General features: G+C 37.7%; 1 protein-coding gene across 1 annotated transcript; it reads right to left on the bottom strand.

Moving 5' to 3' along the window:
* Positions 1 to 937: 937 nt before the first annotated feature.
* Positions 938 to 4993, bottom strand: LOC116211657 (probable apyrase 6). The gene is made up of 8 exons (XM_031546123.1): positions 4179 to 4993; positions 3789 to 3901; positions 3300 to 3407; positions 3109 to 3163; positions 2659 to 2847; positions 2470 to 2567; positions 2186 to 2382; positions 938 to 1717 (listed from the first exon to the last, which is right to left on the bottom strand). The coding sequence occupies exons 1-8, from the start codon at positions 4777 to 4779 to the stop codon at positions 1444 to 1446; spliced, it is 1635 nt and encodes a 544-aa protein (XP_031401983.1). The 5' UTR covers positions 4780 to 4993; the 3' UTR covers positions 938 to 1443.
* Between the last annotated feature and the right edge of the window lie 14645 nt (positions 4994 to 19638).

Below are 19638 nucleotides of genomic sequence, written 5' to 3'. Positions count from 1 at the left end.
CTCATAGAACGAGAACAATTAACCTTATTACTCCAGAATTTATTTTATCTAAATAAGGTTCGCGTCATCAAATACAATTTAAAAATCATAAGTATCAAATTTTTCATGAGGCGAGTTCGATTAGTCGACTTTTTGATTAAAAAATCCATGGAGAACACGAAGTTTAGGGAGAAACAACTTGCCAGGATGCCGCAAGCAAATAGAAAATGTACAACATGAAAGATTGTCTTTGTGGATGTGCACATACTATGATAGATTATTTCCTAGTAAGTCCTAATTTCTTTAGGAAATAAATGTTGCCTTTAAGGTGATTTTTAAAATTTCTAGCTACAAATATACGTATTGGATGAGACTCTAATAGTCATCATAGCAATTGCCTGTGCAAAATCAACTTTCACAGATAGTGGATGGTATAAAAGATATTATTAAATTGTGTAGGAATGTGGAATGGATGTTATTAGCTGGCCTGATGATTACTCCATCAGCACAATTAAAGGAAGAGCAACAATTGTGGATGACCACTTTGTATGAGACAAAGCCCGCAATTTTAAAGTTCTTTTGGGTAAACATTACATAGTTGAAACGAAATCATCAAAGATAATGCCTTGCAACCAGCAGAAAAATTAAAAGGGATGATTTTGATAATATTTGACTATCCGATTATGGAAATTGGACCTCCTTTCATGTTGATCTTCTCTAGAAGGACCCATGTGGGTCCATGAAATTTGATTAACTTGTTATTAGCCGCGTTCTTGGTAGCTCAAGCTGGAGAGTCCGGCGAACGTTGCAGTTGGTGAAGTTGCATGAAAACGATGATCATATAAGGATAGTTACCAAGGTTGTATGTGTTCTTGCCCCAACCTAAGAGCGATAATCTCCTGATCGAAACTTGAATCAATCCGAATAACCCCATTCCAGCACACGGAACTCATTAAGATTGCCCGGCAAAGAAGTCATTTGGACTTCTTTTCTCACAAGCCAAGTAATTCAGAATCTTCATTAATCGATTGAGCAGTGTCATTCAATACAGTGGTTTCATAATTATGTCCTTGGATCGAAGTATCCCCCAGAAAGCCTCCTTCCTAAGAAGCGGTAACCCCGGTTCCAATATCTAAATGCAACTCTGTAATGCAAGAACTCGTCTAACTATGCAGGAGCGCCGATGACCCCTTATGTACAAATAATGGGGAATCAAGTCAAGAATAGGAATCTTAGCCAACCTCCATGCAAGATGCCACTCTTCGAACCGTCTGAAGTCCCAGTATGCACAGTCCAGAGGCTTTTCTCCACAACTTAACCTCAAGAGTGAAACAGGCCATGTGGAATCGAGGAAATTTTGCGTGACAGCAGAGGATTCTGTTTCGAGTCAGACAGCTATTCTCTCCCTCCCAGTTGCACGCATAGGAGAACAGAACAGCAATTCGTTTGTCTCCAGGGGGAAAATCAGTATCTATTCACACGGGTAATAATGTAGCGTCCCTTCTCTAAATCGTAAATGGTCTTCAGCTGAGGCTTCCTCCACTTTGATATGAACCACCCAATGAGCGTAATTATGACTAAAATCCCACCTATTAAGAGTAACCTATGCGAATCATCACCAATAATCATGGAGAACCAATGAGGAACCTCGGAATCTGCAGATTCAGTGCTCTGTAATATAAATGCTCCTAATGCCCAATCCAGCGTAACACTTCCCACCTGGTTAGTAAACCAGATCCTGGTAATAGGAACGATAAACACACATTAGATTTACCAAAGAATCAGCAGTAACGAGGTTAAACGTGCCATTGAAGCTACACAGGAGTGTAAATTATATGTTGTAGCTAGAACCATCAGGTTTCGACCAACTTGAGATTTGATGGCCAAAATTTGTACCACGGAATTATTTTGGTTCCATTTTGTGCAATCACTCAAAATCTGACAGATATAAAAATGATTTCAGAGGGAGGAAAAGGACTCTATGGGAGTAACAGGCAATTTGTTATAGTAACTAACAAGCTGTCAGTCTGTTTTAATTCAAAACTATGGATGGTGTTAGCAGTACTATGCAGGAAAACCAATCTTAATATTGCAAAGTGGATCAAAACTTGAGATCACATTGTGCAAATTGGTGCATGCAAACTGCAATGTGGTCAAATGAGAAACTTAAAGGAGTAAAATGTCAATATGTGAAAGAAATGGTTACCTTTCATCGTTCAAGGTGATTCCTAGACTGTCATGAAGTAGGGCAACAATATAGGCCGACGAAAAGCAATAATGAAGCAGATCCTCCTCACGAAGTGAAGAATGTCTCTTCTTTAAGACCGACCAATCCTCTCCACAAAAACGTTGCCCAGCAGACATCAGATCAGAAAGAAGTGCTTTTTGTGCCAAGCCAAAGAACTGCAGGAGCAAGAAATACAAAAACTGATGATTTGTAACTACCCCGGGCCGAAAACCACTGTGTATATTAACCAACAGAATTCCTACCTTAGATGTGTGGAAAAAGTTTTCGGTGGCCAAGAATTTCCCCTGAAGCTTAGGTGTGAAAACTGATCCTATATAGCAGTGCTGATGGGTGCATTTATCTGCATATCAGAAGGAGAGAGAATTCTAAGACACGAATAAATACAGAACTTGCATTAAATCAAGACCAGAAGTAGGAAGAGAATTTGGGACCTTTTCCTTTCTGCAACAGATGTAACGCAGCAGACCTGCACTCGGAGAAATTACCCTGAGACTGAACGCTGAAAATGTGTCTATTTTTATTATCCAGTGGTCCTGGTGAGAACCTCCACGGCCCCGTAGATGAGTATCCTTTAGGTATACAAGGATCGATATATATTCCCTTTTGGAGAGAATCAGTAGCTGCATTAGAATGATGTAGTGTGAGAATTCAAGGGGAAGGGAAATGTTTGCCAATCAAATGACACAGATCATGGCAAAATACAACACACTCCTTTCATGGACAAACCGAACATGAAAAGCATACACTCAATGACAAGTATGGACATCAGCAGATACATAGGTAGTTAAATTAACTATGCAACCAATTTACATGGTCTCAAGGGTGATTTAAGATGCCGCTGAGGAAATGTAAGATAAAAGGGAAGGCAAAAGCACTATTACCCGCATTATAATCTCCAGAAGCTATCAGCTCCCTTAATGTTTCAAATGCAACATTCTGCAAAAGTCAAAAGAGTAACATGCTTCTCAATCATCTTTGTAACACATTAACTAGTGAATAGAAATTCACTAATAACTAATGCAGTCAAAGCTAAAAAAAAAAAAATACTGGTCAGAACACATCTGCATAATACCTGGCCAAAATGAAGAAAACTGTGGCTGTAGAGATTGTACGTAATATTCCCAAATTTAACAACGCGGGAAAACTTGGGAGGCAGTGGCTCACTAGAAGAAAAGGTCACCTGTAAGAAGAAACTCGGTTGCTAAATGGAACTCCCCTGTACGTCACATAAATTCATATGCTAATTTCATAGTAGTAGTATGAGAAAAACACTCAATGGATTCAATGTGTGCAATAATGTCATTCACATGAATTGCTGCGTGTAATTGGAAAAAAAAATGAAAAAGACAGAGCCCTGATGGATAGCAATGACACTGAGATTTAAAAAATGAAGAAATGACAATAGAGCGATTCCGAATTTCCAAGGAGCAACAGAATCCTCCGTCCTACTTAATGCTACTGTTTGCTTCCGAACAAACAGTCCTTGCAATTTCTCATAGAGACTCAAGACCTGAACATAAAAATTGAATTCTTCCGCACACGAAAGCAAGAGCCAATGTACCTGAGCAGAAGCTCCACCGAGTTCAACAATGCCAGTGGTCTGCAGAGGATCACCTCCAAGAGAACCGAGCGCATAGTTTGCCACCACCCAAGCGTACACTCCTTCATCAGATCCTGATATGAACACCCCATTAACATCCAAAATCTAACGCTAAAACAAAAACTGGCACTCTCCTCAGGAGTGAAGTACCCATGTCAGGAAAAGGAATGAGTTCGGCCATGGATATTCAATTCAGGTGAAACATCCCAATCTATTTGATTAGCAAATATAAGTTCAAATTCAAAGCCTTTGAGCTGAGCACCCGCAGAAGCAGAAAAGCTCAAGCATTTCGCCCGTTAACTCATAAAAACCACCAACAATCATTGCAGCAACAACGACAGATCTACCAACCTTTAATAACTGAAGCCCACTCATCCCGGAACTTGAACCCCGACTCCCTGAGAGCTCCCCTGCACGACTCGAGTATCCGGTACTGGACCGGCAGCTCGAGAAGCCTCATTCCCGCGGTGGCCATCAGCCGAATCTCTGTATTGGCCCACTGCTCTCTTGGCACCCTCTGCTTCCCGAACTCGATCAGCTCGCGAAGCGATCTGCCTGCCGACTCCGGATCCTCAGCATAGGCCGAAAGGCCCGGATTGACCCGCATAGAGGCCAGCCCGCCCTCACCAAAGTCGAAAGCCGGGGCCTTGCCGGCATCACGGGAGTACCCGAACACGTGGATCCGGGTGCCGGTGCTGCCACCGTCGATCACAATGGCGTACCTTTTGCCCCCGGGAGGACCGGAATTCTTGGGGAAGAGGAAGAGGTAGCAGAGGAGGAAGGACAGGGAAATGAGAATCGAGGAGAGGATGCAGAGATTGGGTCTGGGCTGTTGCTTTCCGGGGCTCCGCGAGAAGAGGTTAGAGGATCGGGCCGTGGGGCGGAGGTGGAGCTTGATCGGATCCATCTTCGGCGGCGATTTCGCGGGTTTGCGGGCATTCAGGCGGCGCATGAAAGGGAGAATCGGAGCATGCGTGGGTCAGGCTTCGGCGGAAGAGTAGGGGCCCTGCGGCGGTGGAAGAGGAGGAGATCGGAGACGGAGACGGAGACGGCGGCGATCATAGGGAAGGAGTCGTCGGCCGGGCCCGTCTCTTCTCTGAGTCTCCTCCGTTAATGTGGGTGCTTTCGGTGGTGGTTCTGCTTTTCCCATCCTCTTTTTTGCTGTTGTCTTATTAATTTGCTATTGCAATCCTTTCTCTTTAATCTTTGACTTTTTTTCATTTTTTCTCATATAAGAAGTTACCAACAAATTTAACAACTATTTTAGAAAAATAACTTGACAAATAATTTTATAAAATCTAAAATAAGTAAAAATAATAATCATCTTAAATTTTTTTATTTTATTTTATTTTAAATTTTAGATGTTTGAACTCGAAATATGTCGAGCCCTGCATAAATTCTTCAAGCGACTCAATTTGTTAAGAGGGCTGTTATTTCCTCCGATTAATGTGCCGACAAGTCCGCCGAAAGCAGACATAATGACACTGATTGTAAATAATCAGAAAGTCATGGGTAATCATTACATGTGAGGTGTTCGGAGGCTGTCGGAGAAAACAATTCACAGGAAAAAACATTTCTGATTTGTTAAATATGAATGAAAAATAAAAAATTTCTCAATAATAAATTCAGATAATAATTGAATTTTTTTAGATAAAATAAGATAATGGAAATGTTAAGTTCAGGAAGACCTACCAACAACCACGGTCGCTCCTCTCTCTCCCCAAATTAAACTATTTCTCCGAAGTCTAACCTATTTCTCTCGTTTGAAGAAATTAAGGTTACTTTTTGTTGAATTTTGTCACAACTTTTTTGTAATAACTATTAGTTGATTAGAAAGACAAATGTCAAGTAATTTCCTCATACCGCATCCTGCGTATGTTGCAGGCAAAGACCCGTGTTATAAAAAAAGCTGTTTTTTTTTTTAAAAAAATGAATGTGTTATAAGAAAAGCTGTTACTTGATTTTCAATCGTCTGATATCATGTATAATTTTCAACTTATTGATGTGTAAAAGTATAACTGTATAGGATGATTCCTGGTGCAGCAACGAAAATTACACATGCCAAAATCTAGAATGTGGCTATTAAAATTTACATAATAAAAGACATATTCTGCAATATACCTAATTTATTCTAAATAATTGAAGGACTTGCCCTTTGAGCATTTGTACATTAGTACACTCAAATCAAATTTTTTTCGTAACAAAATTTTGATGTATTTCTTTGGATACATGACTTCAATATATGGAACAAATCTAATCAAATATAATTACTTGGTAATGCATTATTTTATCGAGACTTAATAACTTTGTTCGTCTATAGCTCAATAAAATTATATGCTTATTCTTAAATAAGTGTTGGATTTCAATAAATTTAGTGGATTACGTGTAAAGCCCTTCAATAGAAAATCAAATGAAGCAACAAAGAAATCATATCTTTAAAATGTTTTCAATCTATGTTATTAGACACGTTCATTAGTAAATTAATAGTACATTTTTCATCATATATCAACAATAATTTGAAATCAATTAATTTATTATATTTTTTTTTGTGAATCGAAATATATCATAAACTTTTTAAAAAATAAAAATCCAAGGCAACATGCGGTTCGTATAGTCTAGTAGATATTGTTTCGCCTAGAATTCGCAATTCACTATCAGGTTAACATGTGGTGGTTAGGCTACCAGGCGTGCCAAGGCACTGTCTCAAGATGTGAGTGAGGGCGAAACCACCAATCATTCTCATAGAACTAATGTGTTACACCACGGTCCTTGAAGTCTTTAGGACTAAATGGCGACCGAATTTTCGATGCGATGATGTCGATTGGAAGATGATAGAAATGTTGCAGATGATTTCTTCGATGGTTAAGTCGTTTAGATTCTCTCAAACGTGCGGGCCAATTCTTGTATAAAAAGGCCTAGAAGTCAGTCTATGTGGTGTCGAGACGACTCAGAAGTTAGTCTAGAAGATACTGATCATGGCCCCAAGAAGGTCTGTGAAAGTGGGTCTCGACTGATGGCAGCTGAAAAGGGAGAGCTTTGGCTTGGAAGCCTTGACTAGGATAGTAGGCTCACGGCCTCGGAAGGTCCGTGAAGGTAGTGGTCTCGGCTGGTGTAGCCAAAAAGAATGAGCCCTAGGACGAAAGCGTTGATTCGATGAGAACCATTCTTAGTTTGGAAGCGTCTAAAAGATAAACCCGATGGATCGGCGGGGTGTTTCGGAAAACTATTACATGATGAGTAAAGAGTGCGAGAATGATAAATGATACCGACAGATCGGCTTTGGACAAGAATTAAAGGTACATAGTATTAGAATGCGTGATATTGAAGTGATAGAATGTAGATGACATGTAATGAAAGATAAAGATAGATAGATAGATTGACGTAGAGTCATTGTCTTGTGTTTGTCATTGTTTGTCATGAAGACCTTACAATATTCTTCCAATCCGATATATATAGGGCTCGACCTAGGATGGAGCCTAAGATAACGAGATTGGAAAATATCTAACAAATAAGTAACAAATTATTATGAAGGAAATCCTAGAATTATGGGCAAAATCCACTTATTTGTCATCCTAACTATCCTCATTAAAAGCAATCAAGGAGAAAGATACCAAGCACAATTGGAAGGGCATTTCATGGCCATCTGTTCATGAGTCATGCCTTAGAAATTCATCTATATACATCTTGAGAGCTTTAATCAGAATATGCCATGATTATGCCTTTGCTGCCATGAAATCTCCTCACAAAGGAATGGGGGTCATCCATGTTCTCCACCGACATGCTTCTATATTTGCAAAATTTGCAGCTTCAACAATTATACCATTTCCTCTATAAAATCTCATGTATGTAAGTCCCTATAAATAACAAGATCTTTGTTCCACGTGCATAGCTTCCGTATACGACACAACCCACAATTTCCATCCACAAGCCGCCAACCCACTCCCAGTTGTCCAATTCGAATAATGCCGCAGCTCTTAGGTCGGATAGCTTCATGGATTTCAATCAAGGGCCAGCCTCCTTTGTTTTGGGCCCTGCTCTTGCTCATCGATCTTGTCCGTCACATGCTTCTTGAGCTCCCTAATTTATTAGATGTGCGAAAATCAAGTGTAAATAGATATTTATCACAAATATAGATAAGTCCATTAAAATTCAAAAGGAATAGTGAAAGTTCCTTTGAAAATAGTAGAATTTTCGCAAATTGAGTCACCTACATGGTGCAACGTACAGAAAAAATGGTTAATTACACCAGTAGTCCAAAAGATTTCATGAATATTTCAGGTTGATCCAAAATGTTTTTTTGGTAACTTGTTGATACATTAAGTTTCAAAACCGTTTCAATGTAGTACATTTCGTCATCTGCGTTTGACGTCATTTCTACTCTAAAATTTTTAAAATTGCGAAACGACCCAAATTTTTAAAATTTTTTAGAATGTACCCCACTTTCTCTCTCTCTTCCTTCTTGACTTTCTCTCTCTTCGGCAACCCCTCGCTTCCCTTCGCCAACAGCTCCTCATTCTACCAGGGGAACAGCAACGGCAACGTCGGCGGGTCCAAGGACGGCAACTTCGCGAGGGGGTTCTGCAAGAACGGGAGCGGCTGCAAGCTCGTCCACTCGGACGATTTTGAGGGTTCCATGTTGTCCCTTTTGAGCTCCCCGAGCAGCTTTGATGTAGCCGAGCAGATGATGAGACTGAAGCTCGCCCATCAGTAGAGATGAAGAGAGAGTGAACTTGCAGAAGAGAGAGAAAGTCGAGAAGGATAGGGGCGGTTGGATGGGAACTGGCCGGGTCGAAGGAGATGGCAGGTTTGGGGACGATGAACAGTGGATGGGGGAGAAAGACGATGAATAGTGGAGGAGAGAGAGGGTTGGGGCAAAATTGAAAAACTTCAAAAAATTTAGGTCATTTTGAAATTTTAAAAAGTTTGGAGTTTTAATTAAAATTTAAAAAATATTTTTTATTATAATATTCTTATCATATCAGCATTTTGCTAACGGCGTCAATCATGAATTGACGGAATGTACTACATCGAAACGATTTTGAAACTAAATGTACCAATAAGTTACAAAAAAATATTTTGGACCAACCTGAGCATTCATGAAACCTTTTGGACCACCGGTGCAATTAATCCAAAAAAAACATATATGTTTATGCTAATAAAATCTTTTTCTCGTAAAAAAAAGAAAAATTGATAAGGTCCAGATTGAAAACAAGGATATATATTAAAATAAAATGACTTTGCTTTGGAGGACCTCCCAACGAGGAATTCAAAAGCCCGAATCTATCTGATACAGAAGCGCCCCAGTCGAAAAATATTCGATATCGTACACCAATCTGGGGAATAAGATTATTGCTGAGGTCCAGGATTTCGAGTCCGGTAAACCGAAGCGAAATGTTCCGTAATATTGCATCCATCTTATCCAACGCAAGGAATGTTGGAAGTGCTTAATGAGTCGGGAGGAATTCAACAACCTCCAATCGTGGGATTCTGTCTTTTCTTCCTCGGGTTTTGTTCGATAACGGAAGGATTTGGGCCAGGGCTCCTAAGCAAATAGCAATGGGCCTCCTCTGTTATGTTAGGTTCATCTATATATGATATATCTGTTTATATAATTTAGTACCATATTATTATTATTATTGGTATTTTGGTGATATTAAATAATATCACCAAATGATTGGGTTAAGCTAAATACAAATGGAGTCTTCTGGGGCAATTCTGGTCCAGCTGGGGCTGAGGTCTTATTAAAGATGTCGATGGATGTTGTCTTAGTGATTTTAGCCAGAATATGGGGATCGTGACATTTGTGGTAGCTGAACTTTGGGACGTCAAGTCAGGTTTGTAGCTTACGTGGTCTCTTGGCTATAAGAATATCATTCTTGAGATGGATTCTGATTTAGTTCGCAGTCTACTTGCTTTGATTTTCTGCTTTGAGATGGATTCTTTCTGCTTTGATTTTCTCACTTGGGAATTTGCTTCTTCAGGCTTGGCAGGTGCACATTGTCACGCTTTCATAGAAGGGGATAGCTGCGTGGATTGATTGGCTCGGAAGTCTTTCGACTTATCGCGGGGTCTTCGTGTTTTTCACATACCGGAAGGGTGTATTCAGACTCTTCTTTCTGGTGATATTATTGGAGTCCCTATGCCTTGCTGTTTTGTGTGGGATATGGCTCAGTTAATCTACCAAAAAAATTAAATATTTGATTAAGTACATGGTTGAGGCCTTTAAGTGGACCATTAGATTTAGAGAGACATTTTTTTTTATAACTACAAGCCCACTTCGCTTCAAGTAGGGACATGGGAGTATATTTCATAGCCATCCTTTTCTGCCATGCAATTTCTGTTTATTGTTAATTAACGCTTGATTAGCCAGAAACTTTTTCCTGCTGGTGGGTGACATGACTTTGCTAATTTGTCCCAAAAAAGTAATTAAACATTAATATTTAATATCCATCACCGAATAACAATCACATATATATTTTTCTTTATAATAATTTTAATAATGTAGTTCGACAGTGAAAATCTTACGGTATACTAAAGTTAAAATCCTAAAAAACTAATAAAATGACATCAGTAGTCTCACTAGGTATCGAACTTGTTATCTCTAAGTCAACATGTGAGAGCGTGCTCCACTATATTATACATTCTTTTGAAAGTAGTCATAACTTTTTAATTGTGCAAAAAACCCAGTAGGCCACCATATGTATGCACGTATCTATCTAATCATGGCTTCCTTTTTGGGTAGTGCACTAGCTAGCCTGGACAAAGTCTGCTGCCAACAGTTTGAGTCCACTAACACTACCTCTATTGACTCAACAGAAATTTGATGTGGAGGCTCAGGTGGCATGAGCAACGTCAATTTTATGCCACGTAGTCACCAAAACGACGTCGTTTGTCCTCTCTTCAGATCACAAAAAAAAAAGCCATTTCGAGCTTCACACTCACAAGCAAATGACAACTTTTGAGCTTGATCCCATACCACACCAAAACGTCATCGTTTTTTTCCTTATGAGCCACCCTAATCCCCAAATTCCCTAATTCCTCCAACTAAAAGCCTAATTCCCAAATTAGTACGTAATAGAGTAGTGTAGAAGATGAGTGCGATCCCAATTTGGAGCTCACCATGAATTGCAACTCTTAATCACAGTGGAGTTCTTGTAATCATCATCGTGTGCGTGAGAATTTACTCATATACCCAAAGAGCATGAGGAAGAGCAGTTGGAGCATGTCCAATGATGAAGATATCTTTTGTCACTGTAGGCGAAGAGCTCTGAGGATTACTTCCAACACCAAATGCAATCCTGGAAGGGCGTTTTATAGATTCCAAGTGGAGGAACAACAATCTGAGCTACGGTTATTTTCAATAGTAAGATGACCTTGGCTTGTCAAACTTCTCTCCTGATCAGAGGTTGATTAGTTAGCCTAAGAGGAGGAATGCCACCAATGAGATAGAGTTGAAAAAGCTAAGGATTGTGTGTTTGATATCGGCTTTGTTGGTTATTGTTTTGACAGTGAAATTACGGAACTAAGTTGGTTGTGGTGTATTAGCAGTTAGGAGTGAATGGATTGATAATGAGGGTGGTCTGTTATATGACATTTTATTTTGATGGATATGTTGTGATAGAAGTGGCCATGGTAGTTGATGAATGAGTTAGTAGTTGATGAAAGAGCTAGTGGTGGTGGTCTGTCACAGGTGGATGGTGCTTAAGAGTTGCTGTTTTTTTTCTTCTTTTGCAGATTGTGTAAACTGAAAATGTAGTTATGTGACAATATTTATGAAGTGTGAGTTGATATCATTTGTTACATATTCCTCCTATACCAATTCATATGTTAGCGTGCAAATTCTGCACAAATTTGACAAAAATAAGCAAAGACCAACTGAGCAAACAAATGGTACTTGAGAATATCTTGTGCATATAGTACTTAGAATAATTGGTGAATATATTAACTTCCATTACATGCTAAGAGTTCAAATGGTTAGATAAACATTTAAAGACCACAAAATGAAGTACCAACTGGTCACAAAATGACCATGTAACCACTACAAATTGCCCATTTGTTCACCTGTACAAACTATACATGATTTGACCATGCATACACCATAACCATCAACTATACCAAAACACCAACTTAAGCATATCATCAATCATATCAAAAGACCAAAAGGGGATTAAAAGATCAGTTCCTATATCACTTCCATTTCCTATTGTTGTTGCTTCACTTCCTCATGCTACTCTCTCTTTTTTTCCCCCCTGAACTTGCATGCTATATGATTCCTGTGTTGGCAAGTTCTGGCTTGAGCTAGATGAGGACCACTGAGCTTGCTTGTTTGCCATACTCCTAGTGGCCCTTAGTGCAGCTAACGGTGTCTCTCTTGTCACGCATTGATGTCCCTTCCTTTGCGATGCTGCATGATTGATAGTTGAACCTCCAAATAGAAGAACTGATAGGAGCCCCGCTGCATGACCACAAACACTGACCTTGGGGCAAAAACATGCATTGGCACTAAGGTAGGTACAATTCTTGGCATTAGGACAGGAGGAATCATCGCCACTGAGCCATGAAGAGCTTTTGTCATTGGGGCAGGGGCATAAATAGGCATTGAGGCATGAAATGGTATTGGGGGTGCTGCTGGTGTTGGAGGCCTGTGTGGGGGTGGCGTCACATCTGTCTGGGTGTTTCTTTACAAGTTCAGGCCAAGAGTTGGGATGAAAACTGATATGCTCTCGCTTGGTTGGCCTGGTTGCATTCAGGTATGGATGGTTAGAGTTGGTCCTAAAATCTGGATGCTCTGCATGATAAAAGCAGTTGTGAAAAATCAAAATAAGCACTCTAAATGCATAGAATGACTAAAAAAAGATAAATAACTCTTGTGTTTGCACTGTTGACTCTGGAACAACTGCATTCTCACCATGTTGTGTTCTAGCCACAGATTTACTCTGACTAATTACATGTAAATTCATACCTTGTCCTTTGCATTTGCTTTTGTTGTTTTCTGCTTCTTCTCTGTAACTACTGTCCCACCACATCTAGTCTTGTTGTGCCTTGTGTTTTCACACTTGGAGCATGTGGTAGCCTTATACTTTCTTTTGGCCTTAAATGGATTGGATGCCACATCTTTCTTCTTATCCCTTTTTCTTTTTGGGTCTTCCACCTCCCCTCATATACCGTGGTGGCAGAATTGGGTCTAGACCACTCTTATCCCATTGAGCATGTCATTCCACTAGATGAATGAAGGGTGTGTAAATGGGCTTCCATGTTTCTTTGGAGAAGTATGCATGGACAAACATTTCAGGTTGCATTCCATTATTGTATATGCAAGCCACTACATGACAACAGGGAATGTCGCTCAAATCTTACTCCATACAAGAACAACTCTTCTCATTCAAGTCAACTACATATTTGTCACTTGGATATAGATGTGCAACACTTGGAATATTAAGCCACCAGGATCCCCCACCCACATTGGATATCACTGGTTGACATGTTTCATAGCCTCCTCAAGCTTGGTCTGAACTGTTGGAGTGATTAGACCATGGTATCATTCAATCTCTCATAGAATTATTCATCTTCATAGTCAAGTGTTCTCTGATATTTTCCAACATTGTGATGATTGGTTTCCCTCTGAACTTGACTATGGCTGTATTGAAATGCTCAGAGACATTGTTCACCAAGGCTGGATACTATGTTGATGGACTAAAAGCTACACTGGTCCAGTTATGTAGTTCAAACTTTTTCAGGTTAATCCAAGTTGCTTCATTTACTTCCTTGATTTTCTGAAAATGCGCATTGAATTCATTTATAGTCTTCAAAAGAGCATGGTCCCATAATAACCCTCTCAGCTGCTGAATTCTCCAGTGGCTCCAAATATTTGCTTCCAAATACTTCACACATAACCTATATATGATTCCTGGGCGTAAATCTTGAACCTCTGGCAATAAACCCTACAGATATACATAATGGTTAGATGTGAAAGACATAAATGCATATTAATATTCAAAAATTAAAGATAGTAAGCACATTTTGTATATCAGGTATCACTTCCCAACCATGCTTATTAAGGTAACCTATATTCTCAAACAATCTTATTAAAAACCATTGCATTTTTCCTTTGTCTCCATCTCAAGTTCTCAACAACTGCGTATGCAATGGCATAGAAAGCTTGGTTAGGATCTTGCGCCACTGCTGCTAATAGAATGCCTCCATAATATCCCTTCAAAAAACAATCATAAAGACCAATAAGAGGTCTACAACCTCTTAATAATGCCCCTCTTTTTGTTGCTTCAAAGTAGATATAAATTTTTCTGAAATCTAGAAGGCAAACTTTAATTCACCCTTTCAATACTTAACCCTGCACTTGACCCATGATTGCTCATTCTTATCTCTTGACAATAATTCCAAAGTGCAGTAAATTGCTCCTTCTCAAATCCTTCAATAATATCTCTGGTTATTTCCAAAGCTTTATGCAACTTCATTTCCACCAATTGAACATGATAATTATAAGTCATGTATTTAGCTGCATCTTTGGCCGTAATATTTGGATAACTCCTCATGGCGTCCACTAGCTTCTTTCTCACCCATTTTATGTTTGCTAGAGGATTCCTCAAGACCTTCCTACAAGTGTGGGTAGGATAAAAGGTCTTTATAACCCCAACATGCATGAACAATATATTTTTCACTCGTAATGTTCGATAACACAAGCTGCACTGTATCTAATCTTGTCATTTTTCATAAACTTCACAACTCTCCCAATATATATGTTGTAATCCTTGACAGCATGTTTAAAAAATTTCAGATTGGAAAACATCATTTCTAATTCTAGGTGGATCTCACCAAATGGTGCCTGAGCAAAATTAGTAGGCATTATCCCATTGTCTTCATCATCACTCCCTCTCAATCTTTGATACTCCTCAGAAATGTATCATTGATAATCAAACTTAGGTATTACAATATCATTATATCTTTCTTGAGCCCTCGCAATAGTTTCTGACCCTTCATTCTCCTAGACAAAGTTAATACCAACATTAGCTCTTCATTTTGACTTTCTCTGTCTTGAAGACTCATCTACATCAGTTGTAATTTTATCTAAATTCAAATGCTTCTGCGAAGAATTCCTCATCATCATTTTCATTGTCTTCATACTCATATGGTCTAGGTTCATATGTTTTTCATCCTCAGATCCATCAGAACTAGTCTCATATCCTCTATCACTACCAACTACACCCTCATGAACTTCATCCGACCGATCATTGTTTTCTGCCTTTGCCTGAGATTTAAATAAAGCAACAAATGATAGATAGAAATAAAAAATAATAATGGCGTCAACCCTAACATCATAAAGAAAAGCATGGTCCACAACTACAAAAAGTTTACTATTTTACGTTTGTCCACCTACCGGCTAACATATAAATGCCAAAAGGACAAACAAACCAAATAATAGCAATATCAATGGTCCACAGCAGTAGGAACATTAAATGCTACCTCATTTTGATGTTTTATAGCAAAAAGATCAAACTTGTTACCAAAGTAAGCTTCACTAACCTAGATTCCTCAAAATCGTGCTTGATTTCACCTTGACTCTGTTTGGATTCCCTTTTGATCACACTTACTGTTTTACCTCTTTGCAATTTAGGTTAGCCAAAAAATTGGGGATGATTTTCGTGCTTTTGAATGCTTTCAACGCAAGCAAAGTCCGACGTCGTTTGATCTTGGGGCAAGGGAAGCTCAAAACGTCGTCGTTTGCTTGTGGGTGTAAAGATAACAGTGTCATTTTTTTTTGGTGGTTTGAAGAGAGGAAAAATGACGTCGTTTTGGTGACTAAGTGGCATAAAATTAACGCTCTTGGTGCCACCTGAGCCTCCACATCAAATTTTCATTGAGCTGGTTGACGTTTGGACCAAAATGTTAGACGGAATTGAAATTAGATGATTAAATTTCTGATTTTGAAAATTCATGTAGTCAAGGTGGCAATTGAAAAATTAGATTACGAAAGTGTTAGTGGACTCATTACACACTTACCGATGGACTCATGGGACTGAGAAGTGCAATCTCTCCTAAAATCTTGACATTCAATGAAACTTTTTTTTATTAATAAAATTACATATTCCCCTCTATCATTCGAAAATTTTAGACTTCTATTTACTCCATAAGAATTCGTCTCACTTGATTCAAATCTTGCGTCCATCCTCGATTATAACTTTTTCATCTCGATGCCTACTGCACTCCAAGGACACCAATTATTTATATTTTTTATCCCTCCAAAAATATCTCGGTCGCTTCTACAGCAATGAAAAACTTCAATTATTCATTGGAACATATCACCTCGGCGTTATGAACGTGGATTCAGTACTTCAATAGCCAAGATAGAGGTTCGAGACCTATACCAAACAACCTTTGTGTTACTAAACTTTGATGATAGATGCTAGATAAACTAGTTAGCTCTATGGATTAATTAGTTTGGTAATCCTCGATGACATGTATATATTCGAAACCGATAACATTAAAACAAACTTTCGAAAGATATATTCAAGTTTATCCTGAAATTATCTACCATGCATCATATTATCCACATGGGTGACCTGATGGATATATCATAAAATGTTTATAATTGGATGGAACTTTAATGGAAACTGGTAATTAAATAATTAATAAACCAATGTTTTCTGAGGGCACAAATAATATTTATTGGGTTGCAAGAAATTTTAGTGAACTTTTGGTAAGTGCCGAGGAATCCACGTTTGAAATCACTAAAGAAAAAAATCAATCATGCTTGATTAAATAATTAAGAGATTGTTAAACGCTTAAGATCCGAAAGCCAATAATTTAGCAGTGTTCAATAGTCAACGCCTATATACATGAATTTTTGGGTAACACATAACAAAATTTTATATGATTCTACCTCAAATGATGTGGTGAGGAAGAACCTATAAAAATATTTTAATAAAGAATAATTATGACAATAATCCGAGTGATTAGTACCAAATCCCTAATTTCATGCATTTTAATTGGTGCTTACTCACACCATGTGGCGAGATAGAATCATCAAGTAACTTCTTGTTACACATATACATGAATTTTATAATATGGCAAATTTTACGTTATTGAATGTCTAGTTTCGTTGATTGTCTTTCTTGCTTAACTAATTAACACGACCTTATCAAAAGAATATATAGCGTAATAGTATACGCCTTCGTCTATTGATCTAGAGATCGCAAGTTTGATATCTAGTGAGACTACTCGTACCTTTTTATTAGTTATTTAAGATTTCTCTTTCATTGTATTAGGCATTGGGCCTCCTTTGTGATCGAAAAAAAATTAATATGACCTTATCTTAGTCAATAAGTTAAGCGTACAACAAGTTGTAGTACTCCAATTGGTGGTTAGGCAATATATTGGAACATTATTCCGGGGCACCTCTACTTGGTGGTCCGAGATCTGATAATGGGGACTAGACTTGGTGCACCCCCTAGTGAGAGATATTCTGGATCTCTTCGCGAGGGATTAGGTTATTGAGGTGTGTCATATTCATCGTGAAGGTACTGGCTAATTGGATGGCTGGGAAGTCGTTTCTCCTTTCCACTGATTCTCAATTCTACTGCCTTTCCCCAACTAGCATCGATTTGCTCCTTATGGGCAATTATACTGGAGCTTCCACACACCATCTTCGTATTCCTTAGCTTATTTTTCTTGTTATACTTCTTTGTTTCGAGCTCCTTATCTACTAAAAAATGCTGCAATAAAAAAGGTGGATACACATATGTAATTAATTACCCAAGACCCCCTAAACTATAGGAGTTGGGACAATTCACCTCCTAAACAAATTATGTTGTAACTATCCCCTCATTTTATTAATTTACAACATGCATAGTATTAGGAAAGTTTATGAAAGAGACCAATTAATCATATATATAGGAGCACAAAATGACATATATATAGGAGCAGAAAATTAAAGGCACATTAATTAGTAGGTTTTTCTTTTCCTTCCCTAAATCTTCACTTTTAGAAGCCAAAAGATATATAACTATATGTTATGTTGTGTTACTTGTATCTAAATATTACTTTTAGCAACAGTTTGGAAATGTGCCTCTATATTACATATTATTGTCTCGAATATCTTTAATAGGAAAATTTATCATTTTATTTCAAAAATAAAATAACTGAATTAAATTCTTCAGCAGTAGAGACAAAATTATGTGCTTTTAAAATTATATCAGTATATAAGACTATTATAGAGATGCAAAAAAGAGTGTGCAGTTTCTACTTTTTCAAAAGTAAAAATTTACGAGTTAACAATAAGGAAACATAAAAAAATTTCTCTTTATTTTTATTTTATTAAATTTATGAGATTTTCATCATTTGGTGACTCTCTGCAGAGTCTTCTTGGATTTTCATAATTGTCATCAGCTCTCGTCTTATTCTCTACCTGGGTCCGACGACTAATAAGAAATTTCGAAATTTTCGACGGACGTCCGCCAGAAACTTTTAAAAAAGTAAAAAATGTTTCCCTCGAATATTTTTATAAGAAAAACACATGTTGATTCCGAAAAATTACAAACAAAAAGTTAATAAACAATGAAATTACAAAATTAAGCAAGAATACTTGGTACAACTAGATCAGGCGTTGTTATTCCAAAAAGAAGGTCAATGGTTCGAATCTAAATCTAATTCATGCGATAGTGTTAAGTGGACAACTAAATATACTTATAAAAATATAGAGGCAATTATATCTCTTGCTTATTTTTTAGGTTCCTACTGAGATAATCACATTTGCTTCTAAAAGATGCACGAGGCAATTATATGAGTTGCTTTTGCTCACTTTCACAAATAAAATTATTTTTTTTTCTAATTATAGTGCAGTAACACACATTCTTATCTGATAATTTAGAAAATTTAAGTTCAATTCCTGTGGTGGGACTATCATACTTTTATATTAGGTTTTCTATTTTCTCATAATAAATCCATAAATTTCCCTTAAAAAAAAAGTTCCGATTGCATGGCAGCGAGGTCAATTGATGATCTGGCTTTAAATCTTTTTTAGGAACAAGTAATGAAGTTATAAGCAATAAGTCATTTGTATTATGGTGGTAGAAGTCTCTCGTGGAATGATATTCAAATACATTAATTAATTTTTGATGGATCATTTCATTAAAATATTAGCTTGTGGAATATTTTATAATTATATTACAATATCATCATCGCCCAAAGATATATAATTTCAATGAACGAACTCACTTTATTGTGTTGAATTCTTCCTCGAGGGTTTAGGTGACTTAATGAAGGGTGGATGCATGTATATCAACAATAAAAATATATATTAAACTGTCTTTATATATACACAACGTGCTCATGCATATAGCAAAACATTTATTGAGCAGTAGTTTGAATGCTTTAAAAGATGAAGTAACAGTCCGCTCGGAGAAAAAAAGTGATGAAGCAACAACTAACTTGCTCCACCCAAGTAATGACTAACTTAAAAGAGGACTCAGTTCGCAATTTGCATCATGTAACTTCTAAACTCTATTTAAAATATTCTTAAGAAGTTGACTAAATATTAAAAATAAAGTTACATATATGTACAAGTCAAGGTGAACTCAGAATTGGTCATGTTCGAGGTGTCGGTAACGAGCTTAAATGGTGATATCCAATCTCTCCGATCCCTTGTTCGAGCCGTTCTTTAATCTTGAGTGTGATCGGTAGATCAAGTATGACATTTTTGTGTGTGTGTAAGGATTGATAATCCACATGCATACTTACTGATCAATCGAGCGAGATTGAAGCCACTTTTATCTTATATTTTATAGACCATCCTCCTTTT

Source organism: Punica granatum, chromosome 6 (assembly GCF_007655135.1).
Source record: "Punica granatum isolate Tunisia-2019 chromosome 6, ASM765513v2, whole genome shotgun sequence".
In the NCBI taxonomy this organism is placed as follows: Eukaryota; Viridiplantae; Streptophyta; class Magnoliopsida; order Myrtales; family Lythraceae; genus Punica; species Punica granatum.
This window is presented reverse-complemented; position numbering and strand designations above follow the sequence as displayed.